Source organism: Bombina bombina, unplaced genomic scaffold, assembly GCF_027579735.1.
Source record: "Bombina bombina isolate aBomBom1 unplaced genomic scaffold, aBomBom1.pri scaffold_723, whole genome shotgun sequence".
In the NCBI taxonomy this organism is placed as follows: Eukaryota; Metazoa; Chordata; class Amphibia; order Anura; family Bombinatoridae; genus Bombina; species Bombina bombina.
In genome coordinates, this window is record NW_026512169.1 from 123,490 (window position 1) to 148,954 (window position 25,465).

At 35.8% G+C, this 25,465-nt stretch overlaps 1 protein-coding gene across 1 annotated transcript in view; it reads right to left on the bottom strand.

Moving 5' to 3' along the window:
- The window catches only part of RSPH6A (radial spoke head 6 homolog A), a gene marked incomplete at its 5' end in the record, with an annotated part of 96,940 nt that overhangs the window by 12,396 nt on the left and 59,079 nt on the right, over positions 1–25,465 (bottom strand). The window contains one exon of the mRNA XM_053696860.1: positions 23,964–24,081. Coding sequence (XP_053552835.1) covers positions 23,964–24,081 — 118 coding nt within the window. The remainder of the gene's footprint in view (positions 1–23,963; positions 24,082–25,465) is intronic.

The following is a 25,465-nucleotide window of genomic DNA, read 5'->3' on the forward strand; positions in this document are numbered from 1 at the left end:
TATCCTACATACTAATTAATTTGTGAGATAAGCATAAGGCAATCCTACATACTAATTAATTTGTGAGATAAGCATAAGGCTATCCTACATACTAATTAATTCCTGTGATAAGCATACGGCTATCCTACATACTAATTAATGCCTGGGATAAGCATAAGACTATCCTACATACTAATTAATGCCTGGGATAAGCATAAGGCAATCCTACATACTAATTAATGCCTGGGATAAGCATAAGGATATCCTACATACTAATTACTGCCTGGGATAAACATAAGACTATCCTACATACTAATTAATGCCTGGGATAAGCATATGGCTATCCTATGTACTAATTAATGCCTGGGATAAGCATAAGGCTATCCTACATACTAATTAATGCCTGGGATAATCATAAGGCTATCCTACATACTAATTAATGCCTGGGATAAGCATAAGGCTATCCTACATACTAATTAATGCCTGGGATACACATAAGGCTATCCTACATACTAAATAATGCCTGGGATAAGCATAAGGCTATCCTACATACTAATTAATGCCTGGGATAAGCATAAGGCTATCCTACATACTAATTATTGCCTGGGATAAGCATAAGACTATACTACATACTAATTAATGCCTGGGATAAGCATAAGGCTATCCTACATACTAATTAATGCCTGGTATAAGCATAAGGCTGTCTACATACTAATTAATGCCTGGGATAAGCATAAGGCTATCCTACATACTAATTAATGCCTGGGATAAGCATAAGAGTATTCTACTTACTAATTAATGCCTGGGATAAGCATAAGACTACACTACATACTAATTAATGCCTGGGATAAGCATAAGGCTATCCTACATACTAATTAATGCCTGGGATAAGCATAAGAGTATCCTACTTACTAATTAATGCCTGGGATAAGCATAAGACTACACTACATACTAATTAATGCCTGGGATAAGCATAAGGCTATCCTACATACTAAGTAATGCCTGGGATAAGCATAAGGCTATCCTACATACTAATTAATTTGTGAGAGAAGCATAAGGCAATCCTACATACTAATTAATTTGTGAGATAAGCATAAGGCTATCCTACATACTAATTAATGCCTGGGATAAGCATAAGACTATCCTACATACTAATTAATGCCTGGGATAAGCATAATGCTATCCTACATACTAATTAATGCCTGGGATAAGCATAAGGCTATCCTACATACTAATTAATACCTGGGATAAGCATAAGGCTATCCTACATACTAATTAATACCTGGGATAAGCATAAGACGATGCTACATACTAATTAATGCCTGGGATAAGCATAAGGCTATCCTACATACTAATTAATGCCTGTGATAAGCATAAGACTATCCTACATACTAATTACTGCCTGTGATAAGCATAAGACTATCCTTCATACTAATTAATGCTTGGGATAAGCATAAGGCTATCCTACAAACTAATTAATGCCTGGGATAAGCATAAGGCTATACTACATACTAATTAATACCTGAGATAAGCATAAGGCTATCCTACATACTATGTTCTGCCTCGGATAAGCATAAGGCTATCCTACGTACTAATTAATGCCTGGGATAAGCATAAGGCTATCCTACATACTAATTAATGCCTGGGATAAGCATAAGGCTATCCTACATACAAATTAATGCCTGGGATACACATAAGGCTATCCTACATACTAATTAATGCCTGGGATAAGCATAAGGCTATCCTACATACTAATTAATGCCTGGGATAAGCATAAGGCTATCCTACATACTAATTAATGCCTGGGATAAGCATAAGAGTATCCTACTTACTAATTAATGCCTGGGATAAGCATAAGACTACACTACATACTAATTAATGCCTGGGATAAGCATAAGGCTATCCTACATACTAAGTAATGCCTGGGATAAGCATAAGGCTATCCTACATACTAATAAATGCCTGGTATAAGCATAAGGCTATCCTACATACTAATTAATTTGTGAGATAAGCATAAGGCAATCCTACATACTAATTAATTTGTGAGATAAGCATAAGGCTATCCTACATACTAATTAATTCCTGTGATAAGCATACGGCTATCCTACATACTAATTAATGCCTGGGATAAGCATAAGACTATCCTACATACTAATTAATGCCTGGGATAAGCATAAGGCTATCCTACATACTAATTAATGCCTGGGATAAGCATAAGGATATCCTACATACTAATTACTGCCTGGGATAAACATAAGACTATCCTACATACTAATTAATGCCTGGGATAAGCATATGGCTATCCTATGTACTAATTAATGCCTGGGATAAGCATAAGGCTATCCTACATACTAATTAATGCCTGGGATAATCATAAGGCTATCCTACATACTAATTAATGCCTGGGATAAGCATAAGGCTATCCTACATACTAATTAATGCCTGGGATACACATAAGGCTATCCTACATACTAAATAATGCCTGGGATAAGCATAAGGCTATCCTACATACTAATTAATGCCTGGGATAAGCATAAGGCTATCCTACATACTAATTATTGCCTGGGATAAGCATAAGACTATACTACATACTAATTAATGCCTGGGATAAGCATAAGGCTATCCTACATACTAATTAATGCCTGGTATAAGCATAAGGCTGTCTACATACTAATTAATGCCTGGGATAAGCATAAGGCTATCCTACATACTAATTAATGCCTGGGATAAGCATAAGAGTATTCTACTTACTAATTAATGCCTGGGATAAGCATAAGACTACACTACATACTAATTAATGCCTGGGATAAGCATAAGGCTATCCTACATACTAATTAATGCCTGGGATAAGCATAAGAGTATCCTACTTACTAATTAATGCCTGGGATAAGCATAAGACTACACTACATACTAATTAATGCCTGGGATAAGCATAAGGCTATCCTACATACTAAGTAATGCCTGGGATAAGCATAAGGCTATCCTACATACTAATAAATGCCTGGTATAAGCATAAGGCTATCCTACATACTAATTAATTTGTGAGAGAAGCATAAGGCAATCCTACATACTAATTAATTTGTGAGATAAGCATAAGGCTATCCTACATACTAATTAATGCCTGGGATAAGCATAAGACTATCCTACATACTAATTAATGCCTGGGATAAGCATAATGCTATCCTACATACTAATTAATGCCTGGGATAAGCATAAGGCTATCCTACATACTAATTAATACCTGGGATAAGCATAAGGCTATCCTACATACTAATTAATACCTGGGATAAGCATAAGACGATGCTACATACTAATTAATGCCTGGGATAAGCATAAGGCTATCCTACATACTAATTAATGCCTGTGATAAGCATAAGACTATCCTACATACTAATTACTGCCTGTGATAAGCATAAGACTATCCTTCATACTAATTAATGCTTGGGATAAGCATAAGGCTATCCTACAAACTAATTAATGCCTGGGATAAGCATAAGGCTATACTACATACTAATTAATACCTGAGATAAGCATAAGGCTATCCTACATACTATGTTCTGCCTCGGATAAGCATAAGGCTATCCTACGTACTAATTAATGCCTGGGATAAGCATAAGGCTATCCTACGTACTAATTAATGCCTGGGATAAGCATAAGGCTATCCTACATACAAATTAATGCCTGGGATACACATAAGGCTATCCTACATACTAATTAATGCCTGGGATAAGCATAAGGCTATCCTACATACTAATTAATGCCTGGGATAAGCATAAGGCTATCCTACATACTAATTAATGCCTGGGATAAGCATAAGAGTATCCTACTTACTAATTAATGCCTGGGATAAGCATAAGACTACACTACATACTAATTAATGCCTGGGATAAGCATAAGGCTATCCTACATACTAAGTAATGCCTGGGATAAGCATAAGGCTATCCTACATACTAATTAATGCCTGGGATAAGCATAAGGCTATCCTACATACTAATTAATTTGTGAGATAAGCATAAGGCAATCCTACATACTAATTAATTTGTGAGATAAGCATAAGGCTATCCTACATACTAATTAATTCCTGTGATAAGCATACGGCTATCCTACATACTAATTAATGCCTGGGATAAGCATAAGACTATCCTACATACTAATTAATGCCTGGGATAAGCATAAGGCTATCCTACATACTAATTAATGCCTGGGATAAGCATAAGGATATCCTACATACTAATTACTGCCTGGGATAAACATAAGACTATCCTACATACTAATTAATGCCTGGGATAAGCATATGGCTATCCTATGTACTAATTAATGCCTGGGATAAGCATAAGGCTATCCTACATACTAATTAATGCCTGGGATAATCATAAGGCTATCCTACATACTAATTAATGCCTGGGATAAGCATAAGGCTATCCTACATACTAATTAATGCCTGGGATACACATAAGGCTATCCTACATACTAAATAATGCCTGGGATAAGCATAAGGCTATCCTACATACTAATTAATGCCTGGGATAAGCATAAGGCTATCCTACATACTAATTATTGCCTGGGATAAGCATAAGACTATACTACATACTAATTAATGCCTGGGATAAGCATAAGGCTATCCTACATACTAATTAATGCCTGGTATAAGCATAAGGCTGTCTACATACTAATTAATGCCTGGGATAAGCATAAGGCTATCCTACATACTAATTAATGCCTGGGATAAGCATAAGAGTATTCTACTTACTAATTAATGCCTGGGATAAGCATAAGACTACACTACATACTAATTAATGCCTGGGATAAGCATAAGGCTATCCTACATACTAAGTAATGCCTGGGATAAGCATAAGGCTATCCTACATACTAATAAATGCCTGGTATAAGCATAAGGCTATCCTACATACTAATTAATTTGTGAGATAAGCATAAGGCAATCCTACATACTAATTAATTTGTGAGATAAGCATAAGGCTATCCTACATACTAATTAATGCCTGTGATAAGCATAAGACTATCCTACATACTAATTAATGCCTGGGATAAGCATAAGGCTATCCTACATACTAATTAATGCCTGGGATAAGCATAAGGCTATCCTACATACTAATTAATACCTGGGATAAGCATAAGGCTATCCTACATACTAATTAATACCTGGGATAAGCATAAGACGATGCTACATACTAATTAATGCCTGGGATAAGCATAAGGCTATCCTACATACTAATTAATGCCTGGGATAAGCATACGGCTATCCTACATACTAATTAATGCCTGGGATAAGCATAAGGCTATCCTACATACTAATTAATGTCTGGGATAAGCATACGGCTATCCTACATACTAATTAATACCTGCGATACACATAAGACTATCCTACATACTAATTAATACCTGGGATAAACATAAGACTATCCTACATACTAATTAATACCTGGGATACACATAAGACTGTCCTACATACTAATTAATACCTGGGATAAACATAAGACTATCCTACATGCTAATTAATCCCTGAGATACACATTCGGCTATCCTACATACTAATTAATACCTGGGATAAGCATAAGGCTATCCTACATACTAATTAATACCTGGGATAAGCATAAGGCTATCCTACATACTAATTAATACCTGGGATAAGCATAAGACTATCCTACTTACTAATTAATGCCTGGGATAAGCATAAGACTATCCTACATACTAATTAATGCCTGGTATAAGCATAAGACTATCCTACTTACTAATTAATGCCTGGGATAAGCATAAGGCTGTCCTACTTACTAATTAATGCCTGGGATAAGCATAAGACTATCCTACTTACTAATTAATGCATGGGATAAGCATAAAACTATCCTACTTACTAATTAATGCCTGGGATAAGCATATGGCTATCCTATGTACTAATTAATGCCTGGGATAAGCATAAGGCTATCCTACATACTAATTAATGCCTGGATAATCATAAGGCTATCCTACATACTAATTAATGCCTGGGATAAGCATAAGGCTATCCTACATACTAATTAATGCCTGGGATACACATAAGGCTATCCTACATACTAATTAATGCCTGGGATAAGCATAAGGCTATCCTACATACTAATTATTGCCTGGGATAAGCATAAGACTATACTACATACTAATTAATGCCTGGGATAAGCATAAGGCTATCCTACATACTAATTAATGCCTGGTATAAGCATAAGGGCTGTCTACATACTAATTAATGCCTGGGATAAGCATAAGGCTATCCTACATACTAATTAATGCCTGGGATAAGCATAAGAGTATCCTACTTACTAATTAATGCCTGGGATAAGCATAAGACTACACTACATACTAATTAATGCCTGGGATAAGCATAAGGCTATCCTACATACTAAGTAATGCCTAGGATAAGCATAAGGCTATCCTACATACTAATAAATGCCTGGTATAAGCATAAGGCTATCCTACATACTAATTAATTTGTGAGATAAGCATAAGGCAATCATACATACTAATTAATGCCTGGGATAAACATGAGGCTATCCTACATACTAATTAATGCCTGGGATAAGCATAAGGCTATCCTACATACTAATGCCTGAGTTAAGCATAAGGCTATCCTACATACTAATGCCTGAGATAAGCATAAGGCTATCCTACATAATAATTGATGCCTGGGATAAGCATAAGGCTATCCTACATACTAATTAATGCCTGAGATAAGCATAAGGCTATCCTACATACTAATTACTGCCTGTGATAAGCATAAGGCTATCCTACATACTAATTAATGCCTGAGATAAGCATAAGGCTATCCTACATACTAATTAATGCCTGTGATAAGCATAAGACTATCCTACATACTAATTACTGCCTGTGATAAGCATAAGACTATCCTTCATACTAATTAATGCTTGGGATAAGCATAAGGCTATCCTACAAACTAATTAATGCCTGGGATAAGCATAAGGCTATACTACATACTAATTAATACCTGAGATAAGCATAAGGCTATCCTACATACTATGTTCTGCCTCGGATAAGCATAAGGCTATCCTACGTACTAATTAATGCCTGGGATAAGCATAAGGCTATCCTACGTACTAATTAATGCCTGGGATAAGCATAAGGCTATCCTACATACTAATTAATGCCTGGGATACACATAAGGCTATCCTACATACTAATTAATGCCTGGGATAAGCATAAGGCTATCCTACATACTAATTAATGCCTGGGATAAGCATAAGGCTATCCTACATACTAATTAATGCCTGGGATAAGCATAAGAGTATCCTACTTACTAATTAATGCCTGGGATAAGCATAAGACTACACTACATACTAATTAATGCCTGGGATAAGCATAAGGCTATCCTACATACTAAGTAATGCCTGGGATAAGCATAAGGCTATCCTACATACTAATAAATGCCTGGTATAAGCATAAGGCTATCCTACATACTAATTAATTTGTGAGATAAGCATAAGGCAATCCTACATACTAATTAATTTGTGAGATAAGCATAAGGCTATCCTACATACTAATTAATTCCTGTGATAAGCATACGGCTATCCTACATACTAATTAATGCCTGGGATAAGCATAAGACTATCCTACATACTAATTAATGCCTGGGATAAGCATAAGGCTATCCTACATACTAATTAATGCCTGGGATAAGCATAAGGATATCCTACATACTAATTACTGCCTGGGATAAACATAAGACTATCCTACATACTAATTAATGCCTGGGATAAGCATATGGCTATCCTATGTTCTAATTAATGCCTGGGATAAGCATAAGGCTATCCTACATACTAATTAATGCCTGGGATAATCATAAGGCTATCCTACATACTAATTAATGCCTGGGATAAGCATAAGACTACACTACATACTAATTAATGCCTGGGATAAGCATAAGGCTATCCTACATACTAAGTAATGCCTGGGATAAGCATAAGGCTATCCTACATACTAATAAATGCCTGGTATAAGCATAAGGCTATCCTACATACTAATTAATTTGTGAGATAAGCATAAGGCAATCCTACATACTAATTAATTTGTGAGATAAGCATAAGGCTATCCTACATACTAATTAATGCCTGGGATAAGCATAAGACTATCCTACATACTAATTAATGCCTGGGATAAGCATAAGGCTATCCTACATACTAATTAATGCCTGGGATAAGCATAAGGCTATCCTACATACTAATTAATACCTGGGATAAGCATAAGGCTATCCTACATACTAATTAATACCTGGGATAAGCATAAGACGATGCTACATACTAATTAATGCCTGGGATAAGCATAAGGCTATCCTACATACTAATTAATGCCTGGGATAAGCATACGGCTATCCTACATACTAATTAATGCCTGGGATAAGCATAAGGCTATCCTACATACTAATTAATGTCTGGGATAAGCATACGGCTATCCTACATACTAATTAATACCTGCGATACACATAAGACTATCCTACATACTAATTAATACCTGGGATAAACATAAGACTATCCTACATACTAATTAATACCTGGGATACACATAAGACTGTCCTACATACTAATTAATACCTGGGATAAACATAAGACTATCCTACATGCTAATTAATCCCTGAGATACACATTCGGCTATCCTACATACTAATTAATACCTGGGATAAGCATAAGGCTATCCTACATACTAATTAATACCTGGGATAAGCATAAGGCTATCCTACATACTAATTAATACCTGGGATAAGCATAAGACTATCCTACTTACTAATTAATGCCTGGGATAAGCATAAGACTATCCTACATACTAATTAATGCCTGGTATAAGCATAAGACTATCCTACTTACTAATTAATGCCTGGGATAAGCATAAGGCTGTCCTACTTACTAATTAATGCCTGGGATAAGCATAAGACTATCCTACTTACTAATTAATGCATGGGATAAGCATAAAACTATCCTACTTACTAATTAATGCCTGGGATAAGCATATGGCTATCCTATGTACTAATTAATGCCTGGGATAAGCATAAGGCTATCCTACATACTAATTAATGCCTGGATAATCATAAGGCTATCCTACATACTAATTAATGCCTGGGATAAGCATAAGGCTATCCTACATACTAATTAATGCCTGGGATACACATAAGGCTATCCTACATACTAATTAATGCCTGGGATAAGCATAAGGCTATCCTACATACTAATTATTGCCTGGGATAAGCATAAGACTATACTACATACTAATTAATGCCTGGGATAAGCATAAGGCTATCCTACATACTAATTAATGCCTGGTATAAGCATAAGGGCTGTCTACATACTAATTAATGCCTGGGATAAGCATAAGGCTATCCTACATACTAATTAATGCCTGGGATAAGCATAAGAGTATCCTACTTACTAATTAATGCCTGGGATAAGCATAAGACTACACTACATACTAATTAATGCCTGGGATAAGCATAAGGCTATCCTACATACTAAGTAATGCCTAGGATAAGCATAAGGCTATCCTACATACTAATAAATGCCTGGTATAAGCATAAGGCTATCCTACATACTAATTAATTTGTGAGATAAGCATAAGGCAATCATACATACTAATTAATGCCTGGGATAAACATGAGGCTATCCTACATACTAATTAATGCCTGGGATAAGCATAAGGCTATCCTACATACTAATGCCTGAGTTAAGCATAAGGCTATCCTACATACTAATGCCTGAGATAAGCATAAGGCTATCCTACATAATAATTGATGCCTGGGATAAGCATAAGGCTATCCTACATACTAATTAATGCCTGAGATAAGCATAAGGCTATCCTACATACTAATTACTGCCTGTGATAAGCATAAGGCTATCCTACATACTAATTAATGCCTGAGATAAGCATAAGGCTATCCTACATACTAATTAATGCCTGTGATAAGCATAAGACTATCCTACATACTAATTACTGCCTGTGATAAGCATAAGACTATCCTTCATACTAATTAATGCTTGGGATAAGCATAAGGCTATCCTACAAACTAATTAATGCCTGGGATAAGCATAAGGCTATACTACATACTAATTAATACCTGAGATAAGCATAAGGCTATCCTACATACTATGTTCTGCCTCGGATAAGCATAAGGCTATCCTACGTACTAATTAATGCCTGGGATAAGCATAAGGCTATCCTACGTACTAATTAATGCCTGGGATAAGCATAAGGCTATCCTACATACTAATTAATGCCTGGGATACACATAAGGCTATCCTACATACTAATTAATGCCTGGGATAAGCATAAGGCTATCCTACATACTAATTAATGCCTGGGATAAGCATAAGGCTATCCTACATACTAATTAATGCCTGGGATAAGCATAAGAGTATCCTACTTACTAATTAATGCCTGGGATAAGCATAAGACTACACTACATACTAATTAATGCCTGGGATAAGCATAAGGCTATCCTACATACTAAGTAATGCCTGGGATAAGCATAAGGCTATCCTACATACTAATAAATGCCTGGTATAAGCATAAGGCTATCCTACATACTAATTAATTTGTGAGATAAGCATAAGGCAATCCTACATACTAATTAATTTGTGAGATAAGCATAAGGCTATCCTACATACTAATTAATTCCTGTGATAAGCATACGGCTATCCTACATACTAATTAATGCCTGTGATAAGCATAAGACTATCCTTCATACTAATTAATGCTTGGGATAAGCATAAGGCTATCCTACAAACTAATTAATGCCTGGGATAAGCATAAGGCTATACTACATACTAATTAATACCTGAGATAAGCATAAGGCTATCCTACATACTATGTTCTGCCTCGGATAAGCATAAGGCTATCCTACGTACTAATTAATGCCTGGGATAAGCATAAGGCTATCCTACGTACTAATTAATGCCTGGGATAAGCATAAGGCTATCCTACATACTAATTAATGCCTGGGATACACATAAGGCTATCCTACATACTAATTAATGCCTGGGATAAGCATAAGGCTATCCTACATACTAATTAATGCCTGGGATAAGCATAAGGCTATCCTACATACTAATTAATGCCTGGGATAAGCATAAGAGTATCCTACTTACTAATTAATGCCTGGGATAAGCATAAGACTACACTACATACTAATTAATGCCTGGGATAAGCATAAGGCTATCCTACATACTAAGTAATGCCTGGGATAAGCATAAGGCTATCCTACATACTAATAAATGCCTGGTATAAGCATAAGGCTATCCTACATACTAATTAATTTGTGAGATAAGCATAAGGCAATCCTACATACTAATTAATTTGTGAGATAAGCATAAGGCTATCCTACATACTAATTAATTCCTGTGATAAGCATACGGCTATCCTACATACTAATTAATGCCTGGGATAAGCATAAGACTATCCTACATACTAATTAATGCCTGGGATAAGCATAAGGCTATCCTACATACTAATTAATGCCTGGGATAAGCATAAGGATATCCTACATACTAATTACTGCCTGGGATAAACATAAGACTATCCTACATACTAATTAATGCCTGGGATAAGCATATGGCTATCATATGTTCTAATTAATGCCTGGGATAAGCATAAGGCTATCCTACATACTAATTAATGCCTGGGATAATCATAAGGCTATCCTACATACTAATTAATGCCTGGGATAAGCATAAGGCTATCCTACATACTAATTAATGCCTGGGATACACATAAGGCTATCCTACATACTAAATAATGCATGGGATAAGCATAAGGCTATCCTACATACTAATTAATGCCTGGGATAAGCATAAGGCTATCCTACGTACTAATTATTGCCTGGGATAAGCATAAGACTATACTACATACTAATTAATGCCTGAAATAAGCATAAGGCTATCCTACATACTAATTAATGCCTGGTATAAGCATAAGGCTGTCTACATACTAATTAATGCCTGGGATAAGCATAAGGCTATCCTACATACTAATTAATGCCTGGGATAAGCATAAGAGTATCCTACTTACTAATTAATGCCTGGGATAAGCATAAGACTACACTACATACTAATTAATGACTGGGATAAGCATAAGGCTATCCTACATACTAAGTAATGCCTGGGATAAGCATAAGGCTATCCTACATACTAATAAATGCCTGGTATAAGCATAAGGCTATCCTACATACTAATTAATTTGTGAGATAAGCATAAGGCAATCCTACATACTAATTAATTTGTGAGATAAGCATACGGCTATCCTACATACTAATTAATGCCTGGGATAAGCATAAGACTATCCTACATACTAATTAATGCCTGGGATAAGCATAAGGCTATCCTACATACTAATTAATGCCTGGGATAAGCATAAGGCTATCCTACATACTAATTAATACCTGGGATAAGCATAAGGCTATCCTACATACTAATTAATACCTGGGATAAGCATAAGACGATGCTACATACTAATTAATGCCTGGGATAAGCATAAGGCTATCCTACATACTAATTAATGCCTGGGATAAGCATACGGCTATCCTACATACTAATTAATGCCTGGGATAAGCATAAGGCTATCCTACATACTAATTAATGTCTGGGATAAGCATACGGCTATCCTACATACTAATTAATACCTGGGATAAACATAAGACTATCCTACATACTAATTAATACCTGGGATAAACATAAGACTATCCTACATACTAATTAATACCTGGGATACACATAAGACTGTCCTACATACTAATTAATACCTGGGATAAACATAAGACTATCCTACATGCTAATTAATCCCTGAGATACACATTCGGCTATCCTACATACTAATTAATACCTGGGATAAGCATAAAGCTATCCTACATACTAATTAATACCTGGGATAAGCATAAGGCTATCCTACATACTAATTAATACCTGGGATAAGCATACGGCTATCCTACATACTAATTAATGAATGGGATAAGCATAAGGCTATCCTACATACTAATTAATACCTGGGATAAGCATAAGGCTATCCTACATACTAATTAATGCCTGGGATAAGCATAAGACTATCCTACATACTAATTAATGCCTGGGATAAGCATAAGGCTATCCTACATACTAATTAATACCTGGGATAAGCATAAGAGTATCCTACTTACTAATTAATGCCTGGGATAAGCATAAGACTATCCTACATACTAATTAATGCCTGGTATAAGCATAAGACTATCCTACTTACTAATTAATGCCTGGGATAAGCATAAGGCTGTCCTACTTAATAATTAATGCCTGGGATAAGCATAAGACTATCCTACTTATTAATTAATGCCTGGGATAAGCATAAGACTATCCTACATACTAATTACTGCCTGGTATAAGCATAAGGCTGTCTACATACTAATTAATGCCTGGGAAAAGCATAAGGCTATCCTACATACTAATTAATGCCTGGGATAAGCATAAGGCTATCCTACATACTAATTACTGCCTGGTATAAGCATAAGGCTAGCCTACATACTAATTACTGCCTGGTATAAGCATAAGGCTGTCTACATACTAATTAATGCCTGGGATAAGCATAAGGCTATCCTACATACTAATTAATGCCTGGGGTAAGCATAAGGCTATCCTATGTACTAATGCCTGGGATAAGCATAAGGCTATCCTACATACTAATTACTGCCTGGTATAAGCATAAGGCTAGCCTACATACTAATTAATGCCTGGTATAAGCATAAGGCTATCCTACATACTAATTAATTTGTGAGATAAGCATAAGGCAATCCTACATACTAATTTATTTGTGAGATAAGCATAAGGCTATCCTACATACTATTTAATGCCTGGGCTAAGCATAAGGCTATCCTACATACTAATAAATGCCTGGTATAAGCATAAGGCTATCCTACATACTAATTAATTTGAGAGATAAGCATAAGGCAATCCTACATACTAATTAATTTGTGAGATAAGCATAAGGCTATCCTACATACTAATTAATTCCTGTGATAAGCATACGGCTATCCTACATACTAATTAATGACTGGGATAAGCATACGGCTATCCTACATACTAGTTAATGCCTGGGATAAGCATAAGGCTATCCTACATACTAATTAATACCTGGGATAAGCATAAGACTATCCTACATACTAATTAATGCCTGGGATAAGCATAAGGCTATCCTACATACTAATTAATGCCTGGGATAAGCATAAGGCTATCCTACATACTAATTAATGCCTGGGATAAGCATAAGGCTATCCTACATACTAATTAATACCTGGGATAAGCATAAGGCTATCGCACATACTAATTAATACCTGGGATAAGCATAAGGCTATCCTACATACTAATTAATGCCTGGGATAAGCATACGGCTATCCTACATACTAATTAATACCTGGGATACACATAAGACTATCCTACATACTAATTAATACCTGGGATAAACATAAGACTATCCTACATACTAATTAATACCTGGGATACACATAAGACTGTCCTACATACTAATTAATACCTGGGATAAACATAAGACTATCCTACATGCTAATTAATCCCTGAGATACACATTCGGCTATCCTACATACTAATTAATACCTGGGATAAGCATAAGGCTATCCTACATACTAATTAAAACCTGGGATAAGCATAAGAGTATCCTACTTACTAATAATGCCTAGGATAAGCATAAGACTATCCTACATACTAATTAATGCCTGGGATAAGCATAAGGCTATCCTACATACTAATTAATGTCTGGGATAAGCATACGGCTATCCTACATACTAATTAATACCTGGGATAAACATAAGACTATCCTACATACTAATTAATACCTGGGATAAACATAAGACTATCCTACATACTAATTAATACCTGGGATATACATAAGACTATACTACATACTAATTAATGCCTGGGATAAGCATAAGACTACACTACATACTAATTAATGACTGGGATAAGCATAAGGCTATCCTACATACTAAGTAATACCTGGGATAAGCATAAGGCTATCCTACATACTAATTAATACCTGGGATAAGCATAAGGCTATCCTACATACTAATTAATACCTGGGATAAGCATAAGAGTATCCTACTTACTAATTAATGCCTGGGATAAGCATAAGACTATCCTACATACTAATTAATGCCTGGTATAAGCATAAAACTATCCTACTTACTAATTAATGCCTGGGATAAGCATAAGGCTGTCCTACTTACTAATTAATGCCTGGGATAAGCATAAGACTATCCTACTTACTAATTAATGCATGGGATAAGCATAAAACTATCCTACTTACTAATTAATGCCTGGGATAAGCATATGGCTATCCTATGTACTAATTAATGCCTGGGATAAGCATAAGGCTATCCTACATACTAATTAATGCCTGGGATAATCATAAGGCTATCCTACATACTAATTAATGCCTGGGATAAGCATAAGGCTATCCTACATACTAATTAATGCCTGGGATACACATAAGGCTATCCTACATACTAAATAATGCCTGGGATAAGCATAAGGCTATCCTACATACTAATTAATGCCTGGGATAAGCATAAGGCTATCCTACATACTAATTATTGCCTGGGATAAGCATAAGACTATACTACATACTAATTAATGCCTGGGATAAGCATAAGGCTATCCTACATACTAATTAATGCCTGGGATAAGCATAAGAGTATCCTACTTACTAATTAATGCCTGGGATAAGCATAAGACTACACTACATACTAATTAATGCCTGGGATAAGCATAAGGCTATCCTACGTACTAATTAATGCCTGGGATAAGCATAAGGCTATCCTACATACTAATTAATGCCTGGGATACACATAAGGCTATCCTACATACTAATTAATGCCTGGGATAAGCATAAGGCTATCCTACATACTAATTAATGCCTGGGATAAGCATAAGGCTATCCTACATACTAATTAATGCCTGGGATAAGCATAAGAGTATCCTACTTACTAATTAATGCCTGGGATAAGCATAAGACTACACTACATACTAATTAATGCCTGGGATAAGCATAAGGCTATCCTACATACTAAGTAATGCCTGGGATAAGCATAAGGCTATCCTACATACTAATAAATGCCTGGTATAAGCATAAGGCTATCCTACATACTAATTAATTTGTGAGATAAGCATAAGGCAATCCTACATACTAATTAATTTGTGAGATAAGCATAAGGCTATCCTACATACTAATTAATTCCTGTGATAAGCATACGGCTATCCTACATATTAATTAATGCCTGGGATAAGCATAAGACTATCCTACATACTAATTAATGCCTGGGATAAGCATAAGGCTATCCTACATACTAATTAATGCCTGGGATAAGCATAAGGATATCCTACATACTAATTACTGCCTGGGATAAACATAAGACTATCCTACATACTAATTAATGCCTGGGATAAGCATATGGCTATCCTATGTTCTAATTAATGCCTGGGATAAGCATAAGGCTATCCTACATACTAATTAATGCCTGGGATAATCATAAGGCTATCCTACATACTAATTAATGCCTGGGATAAGCATAAGGCTATCCTACATACTAATTAATGCCTGGGATACACATAAGGCTATCCTACATACTAAATAATGCATGGGATAAGCATAAGGCTATCCTACATACTAATTAATGCCTGGGATAAGCATAAGGCTATCCTACGTACTAATTATTGCCTGGGATAAGCATAAGACTATACTACATACTAATTAATGCCTGGGATAAGCATAAGGCTATCCTACATACTAATTAATGCCTGGTATAAGCATAAGGCTGTCTACATACTAATTAATGCCTGGGATAAGCATAAGGCTATCCTACATACTAATTAATGCCTGGGATAAGCATAAGAGTATCCTACTTACTAATTAATGCCTGGGATAAGCATAAGACTACACTACATACTAATTAATGACTGGGATAAGCATAAGGCTATCCTACATACTAAGTAATGCCTGGGATAAGCATAAGGCTATCCTACATACTAATAAATGCCTGGTATAAGCATAAGGCTATCCTACATACTAATTAATTTGTGAGATAAGCATAAGGCAATCCTACATACTAATTAATTTGTGAGATAAGCATAAGGCTATCCTACATACTAATTAATGCCTGGGATAAGCATAAGACTATCCTACATACTAATTAATGCCTGGGATAAGCATAAGGCTATCCTACATACTAATTAATGCCTGGGATAAGCATAAGGCTATCCTACATACTAATTAATACCTGGGATAAGCATAAGGCTATCCTACATACTAATTAATACCTGGGATAAGCATAAGACGATGCTACATACTAATTAATGCCTGGGATAAGCATAAGGCTATCCTACATACTAATTAATGCCTGGGATAAGCATACGGCTATCCTACATACTAATTAATGCCTGGGATAAGCATAAGGCTATCCTACATACTAATTAATGTCTGGGATAAGCATACGGCTATCCTACATACTAATTAATACCTGGGATAAACATAAGACTATCCTACATACTAATTAATACCTGGGATAAACATAAGACTATCCTACATACTAATTAATACCTGGGATACACATAAGACTGTCCTACATACTAATTAATACCTGGGATAAACATAAGACTATCCTACATGCTAATTAATCCCTGAGATACACATTCGGCTATCCTACATACTAATTAATACCTGGGATAAGCATAAGGCTATCCTACATACTAATTAATACCTGGGATAAGCATAAGGCTATCCTACATACTAATTAATACCTGGGATAAGCATAAGAGTATCCTACTTACTAATTAATGCCTGGGATAAGCATAAGACTATCCTACATACTAATTAATGCCTGGTATAAGCATAAGACTATCCTACTTACTAATTAATGCCTGGGATAAGCATAAGGCTGTCCTACTTACTAATTAATGCCTGGGATAAGCATAAGACTATCCTACTTACTAATTAATGCATGGGATAAGCATAAAACTATCCTACTTACTAATTAATGCCTGGGATAAGCATATGGCTATCCTATGTACTAATTAATGCCTGGGATAAGCATAAGGCTATCCTACATACTAATTAATGCCTGGGATAATCATAAGGCTATCCTACATACTAATTAATGCCTGGGATAAGCATAAGGCTATCCTACATACTAATTAATGCCTGGGATACACATAAGGCTATCCTACATACTAAATAATGCCTGGGATAAGCATAAGGCTATCCTACATACTAATTAATGCCTGGGATAAGCATAAGGCTATCCTACATACTAATTATTGCCTGGGATAAGCATAAGACTATACTACATACTAATTAATGCCTGGGATAAGCATAAGGCTATCCTACATACTAATTAATGCCTGGGATAAGCATAAGAGTATCCTACTTACTAATTAATGCCTGGGATAAGCATAAGACTACACTACATACTAATTAATGCCTGGGATAAGCATAAGGCTATCCTACATACTAAGTAATGCCTGGGATAAGCATAAGGCTATCCTACATACTAATAAATGCCTGGTATAAGCATAAGGCTATCCTACATACTAATTAATTTGTGAGATAAGCATAAGGCAATCCTACATACTAATTAATTTGTGAGATAAGCATAAGGCTATCCTACATACTAATTAATGCCTGGGATAAGCATAAGACTATCTTACATACTAATTAATGCCTGGGATAAGCATAAGGCTATCCTACATACTAATTAATGCCTGGGATAAGCATAAGGCTATCCTACATACTAATTAATACCTGGGATAAGCATAAGGCTATCCTACATACTAATTAATACCTGGGATAAGCATAAGACGATGCTACATACTAATTAATGCCTGGGATAAGCATAAGGCTATCCTACATACTAATTAATGCCTGGGATAAGCATACGGCTATCCTACATACTAATTAATGCCTGGGATAAGCATAAGGCTATCCTACATACAAATTAATGTCTGGGATAAGCATACGGCTATCCTACATACTAATTAATACCTGGGATAAACATAAGACTATCCTACATACTAATTAATACCTGGGATACACATAAGACTGTCCTACATACTAATTAATACCTGGGATAAACATAAGACTATCCTACATGCTAATTAATCCCTGAGATACACATTCGGCTATCCTACATACTAATTAATACCTGGGATAAGCATAAGGCTATCCTACATACTAATTAATACCTGGGATAAGCATAAGGCTATCCTACATACTAATTAATACCTGGGATAAGCATAAGAGTATCCTACTTACTAATTAATGCCTGGGACAAGCATAAGACTATCCTACATACTAATTAATGCCTGGTATAAGCATAAGACTATCCTACTTACTAATTAATGCCTGGGATAAGCATAAGGCTGTCCTACTTACTAATTAATGCCTGGGATAAGCATAAGAATATCCTACTTACTAATTAATGCATGGGATAAGCATAAAACTATCCTACTTACTAATTAATGCCTGGGATAAGCATAAGACTATCCTACATACTAATTACTGCCTGGTATAAGCATAAGGCTGTCTACATACTAATTAATGCCTGGGAAAAGCATAAGGCTATCCTACATACTAATTAATGCCTGGGATAAGCATAAGGCTATCCTACATACTAATTAATGGCTGGGATAAGCATAAGGCTATCCTACATACTAATTACTGCTTGGTATAAGCATAAGGCTAGCCTACATACTAATTACTGCCTGGTATAAGCATAAGGCTGTCTACATACTAATTAATGCCTGGGATAAGCATAAGGCTATCCTACATACTAATTAATGCCTGGGGTAAGCATAAGGCTATCCTATGTACTAATGCCTGGGATAAGCATAAGGCTATCCTACATACTAATTACTGCCTGGTATAAGCATAAGGCTAGCCTACATACTAATTAATGCCTGGTATAATCATAAGGCTATCCTACATACTAATTAATTTGTGAGATAAGCATAAGGCAATCCTACATACTAATTAATTTGTGAGATAAGCATAAGGCTATCCTACATACTATTTAATGCCTGGGCTAAGCATAAGGCTATCCTACATACTAATAAATGCCTGGTATAAGCATAAGGCTATCCTACATACTAATTAATTTGTGAGATAAGCATAAGGCAATCCTACATACTAATTAATTTGTGAGATAAGCATAAGGCTATCCTACATACTAATTAATTCCTGTGATAAGCATACGGCTATCCTACATACTAATTAATGAATGGGATAAGCATAAGGCTATCCTACATACTAATTAATACCTGGGATAAGCATAAGGCTATCCTACATACTAATTAATGCCTGGGATAAGCATAAGACTATCCTACATACTAATTAATGCCTGGGATAAGCATAAGGCTATCCTACATACTAATTAATACCTGGGATAAGCATAAGAGTATCCTACTTACTAATTAATGCCTGGGATAAGCATAAGACTATCCTACATACTAATTAATGCCTGGTATAAGCATAAGACTATCCTACTTACTAATTAATGCCTGGGATAAGCATAAGGCTGTCCTACTTAATAATTAATGCCTGGGATAAGCATAAGACTATCCTACTTACTAATTAATGCATGGGATAAGCATAAAACTATCCTACTTACTAATTAATGCCTGGGATAAGCATAAGACTATCCTACATACTAATTACTGCCTGGTATAAGCATAAGGCTGTCTACATACTAATTAATGCCTGGGAAAAGCATAAGGCTATCCTACATACTAATTAATGCCTGGGATAAGCATAAGGCTATCCTACATACTAATTACTGCCTGGTATAAGCATAAGGCTAGCCTACATACTAATTACTGCCTGGTATAAGCATAAGGCTGTCTACATACTAATTAATGCCTGGGATAAGCATAAGGCTATCCTACATACTAATTAATGCCTGGGGTAAGCATAAGGCTATCCTATGTACTAATGCCTGGGATAAGCATAAGGCTATCCTACATACTAATTACTGCCTGGTATAAGCATAAGGCTAGCCTACATACTAATTAATGCCTGGTATAAGCATAAGGCTATCCTACATACTAATTAATTTGTGAGATAAGCATAAGGCAATCCTACATACTAATTAATTTGTGAGATAAGCATAAGGCTATCCTACATACTATTTAATGCCTGGGCTAAGCATAAGGCTATCCTACATACTAATAAATGCCTGGTATAAGCATAAGGCTATCCTACATACTAATTAATTTGTGAGATAAGCATAAGGCAATCCTACATACTAATTAATTTGTGAGATAAGCATAAGGCTATCCTACATACTAATTAATTCCTGTGATAAGCATACGGCTATCCTACATACTAATTAATGACTGGGATAAGCATACGGCTATCCTACATACTAGTTAATGCCTGGGATAAGCATAAGGCTATTCTACATACTAATTAATACCTGGGATAAGCATAAGACTATCCTACATACTAATTAATGCCTGGGATAAGCATAAGGCTATCCTACATACTAATTAATGCCTGGGATAAGCATAAGGCTATCCTACATACTAATTAATGCCTGGGATAAGCATAAGGCTATCCTACATACTAATTAATACCTGGGATAAGCAAAAGGCTATCGCACATACTAATTAATACCTGGGATAAGCATAAGGCTATCCTACATACTAATTAATGCCTGGGATAAGCATACGGCTATCCTACATACTAATTAATACCTGGGATACACATAAGACTATCCTACATACTAATTAATACCTGGGATAAACATAAGACTATCCTACATACTAATTAATACCTGGGATACACATAAGACTGTCCTACATACTAATTAATACCTGGAATAAACATAAGACTATCCTACATGCTAATTAATCCCTGAGATACACATTCGGCTATCCTACATACTAATTAATACCTGGGATAAGCATAAGGCTATCCTACATACTAATTAAAACCTGGGATAAGCATAAGAGTATCCTACTTACTAATAATGCCTAGGATAAGCATAAGACTATCCTACATACTAATTAATGCCTGGTATAAGCATAAGAGTATCCTACTTACTAATAATGCCTGGGATAAGCATAAGACTATCCTACTTACTAATTAATGCCTGGGATAAGCATAAGGCTGTCCTACTTACTAATTAATGCCTGGGATAAGCATAAGACTATCCTACTTACTAATTAATGCCTGGAATAAGCATAAGGCTGTCTACATACTAAATAATGCCTGGGATAAGCATAAGGTTATCCTACATACTAATTAATGCCTGGGATAAGCATAAGGCTATCCTACATACTAATTAATGCCTGGGGTAAGCATAAGGCTATCCCATGTACTAATGCCTGGGATAAGCATAAGGCTATCCTACATACTAATTACTGTCTGGTATAAGCATAAGGCTAGCCTTCATACTAATTAATGCCTGGTATAAGCATAAGGCTATCCTACATACTAATTAATTTGTGAGATAAGCATAAGGCAATCCTACATACTAATTAATTTGTGAGATAAGCATAAGGCTATCCTACATACTAATTAATGCCTGGGATAAGCATAAGGCTATCCTATGTACTAATTAATGCCTGAGATAAACATAAGGCTATCCTACATACTAATTAATGCCTGGGATAAGCATAAGGCTATCCTACATACTAATTAATGTCTGGGATAAGCATATGGCTATCCTACATACTAATTAATACCTGGGATACACATAAGACTATCCTACATAGTAATTAATCCCTGAGATACACATTCGGCTATCCTACATACTAATTAATACCTGGGATAAGCATACGGCTATCCTACATACTAATTAATACCTGGGATAAGCATAAGGCTATCCTACATACTAATTAATACCTGGGATAAGCATAAGGCTATCATACATACTAATTAATACCTGGGATAAGCATAAGGCTATCCTACATAGTAATTAATACCTGGGATAAGCATAAGACTATCCTACATACTAATTAATACCTGGGATAAGCATAAGGCTATCCTACATACTAATTAATACCTGCGATAAGCATAAGGCTATCCTACATACTAATTAATACCTGGGATAAGCATAAGGCTATCATACATACTAATTAATACCTGGGATAAGCATAAGGCTATCCTACATACTAATTAATACCTGGGATAAGCATAAGGCTATCATACATACTAATTAATACCTGGGATAAGCATAAGGCTATACTACATACTAATTAATGCCTGGGATAAACATAAGGCTATCCTACATACTAAGTAATACCTGGGATAAGCATAAGACTATCCTACATACTAATTAAGCTTACACTTTATAGGAAATATAGGCAGACTTGTCAGGCTTATGGTTCTTTTCTGCCGGCAATATCTGTGAGGGTTCCACAAGTTATACTATAATAAATATCCCATGAGAGGGGCAGTGTGGTTTAAGATTTGGGATATATACGTTCCCCTTTCTACAGCAATTCATTGTAGCATATCAATCTAATCCACTGGTCTTCAAACCTAACCTCAAGCTTTCCTAACAGGCCAGGTTTTCACGATTACCTTGGGTGAGAGGAGGTAAAAATAACTATGTTTACTAATCAGATGATTGTTTCACCTGTGCTCCAGATATCCTCACAATCTGGTCTGTTAGGGAGGCTGAGGACAGGCGTGAAAAGCAGTGATCTAATCCTATGAAGTTTACTTTAAATCCTGACTTTATGGACACCCCTGCCCTCTGCTACTGAATGGAACATTCCCCGGCAGTGTCATAACAAGCTGATAACAGACAAGGTCCTCAGCCAATAAGGATATCCCAGTGGTGTACAATGGAGATAGCGGGAATGGGTGTGACCTGAAGATTCACCCTGATTGGTTACACTGTATCAATATGTGTGAGAGCAACAGTCTAATTGGCTGTAGGAGGTAACGGTTGGTCCCTAGGGATTTACTTTGAGCTGGCGACGGCGTAAGCTCCTGGCCACAGATTAGAGCGTAGAACAGCCAGAGCGTACTGTGGGATGAGACGGGAAGAGAGAGACGCTGTCCAAGGAGGTGTCTGGTCAATATCTGCAGAAAGAGAGATCTTTCATGTAAAACATCTTATTTTAGTGAATAAACGACTTATTATTAATATTCACTGACTTTATCAATGATTACGTTTTTATTAATATCGATAGAAATATCGTTTTATTGTAGAAGATTTGTTAGTTATGGTAAAGGAGAAGTGAACAGTTAAATTGTTAGTATAAAATGTACATGAAATTTCTTCTTAAGGTTTTTTTTTATATGAAATATTTATTTTCTTCTAATTTAAATCTCAATACAATTAAATGGGCTGAGCTTACAGAGAAAGCAGACTTTATGATCTTATTTATCTATCTATTTATTTATCTATCTATACTCAGCCTTCATATTATATCTGACTGTATACACAAAGAGCCATATTTTTAATTTAAAATTGGCATTTTAGTACCTCTTTCTCCCACCCCACTGGGAGTGTGATCTCTTTATCACCTATTTGTTTAAAAACTTTTCTATACCCAGTACTTTAGTAATAACATTTATTTTCAGTATAGGTGAGGAAACAACAGGCAAAAACAGTAATTACGATGATCCGTGGACTCATTGTGTCATTAAAAAGAAAACAGCTATTTCAAATGACAAAATATAGCTAAATGAGTTATACTGTCCCTTTACTTTTACCACTATCTGAGCTTAATGCAACCTTAAAGGGATTGGAAAGTCAGAATTAAACTTAATTCATATAGAGCATCTCATCATAAGACACTTAAATTCACTTCTATTTTAAAACGTGCTTCATTCTCTTGGTATCGCTTGTTGAAAAATGAATACGCACATATCCTACACTAGTGGGAGCTAGCTGCTGATTGCTGCCTGCACACAGTTGTCTCTTGTGATTGGCTAACTTGATGTGTTCATCTAGCTCCCAGTAAAGCAGGGCTGTTCCTTCAGCAAAGGATAACAAGAGAATGATGCAAATGTGATGCTTAGAAAGCTGATTAAAATTGTATGTTCTATAGAAATCATGAAAGAAAATGTCGGGGTTTCCTGTCCCTTTAATATATATAAAACATTGTGATATTTAGCTTTCTTTTTGCAACCCACAAGCTTGTCATTTATCAGTCACCCACAAGCCCGTCATTTATCAGTCACCCACAAGCCAGTCATTTATCAGTCACCCACAAGCCCGTCATTTATCAGTCACCCACAAGCCCGTCATTTATCAGTCACCCACAAGCCAGTCATTTATCAGTCACCCACAAGCCAGTCATTTATCAGTCACCCACAAGCCCGTCATTTATCAGTCACCCACAAGCCCGTCATTTATCAGTCACCCACAAGCCAGTCATTTATCAGTCACCCACAAGCCAGTCATTTATCAGTCACCCACAAGCCCGTCATTTATCAGTCACCCACAAGCCAGTCATTT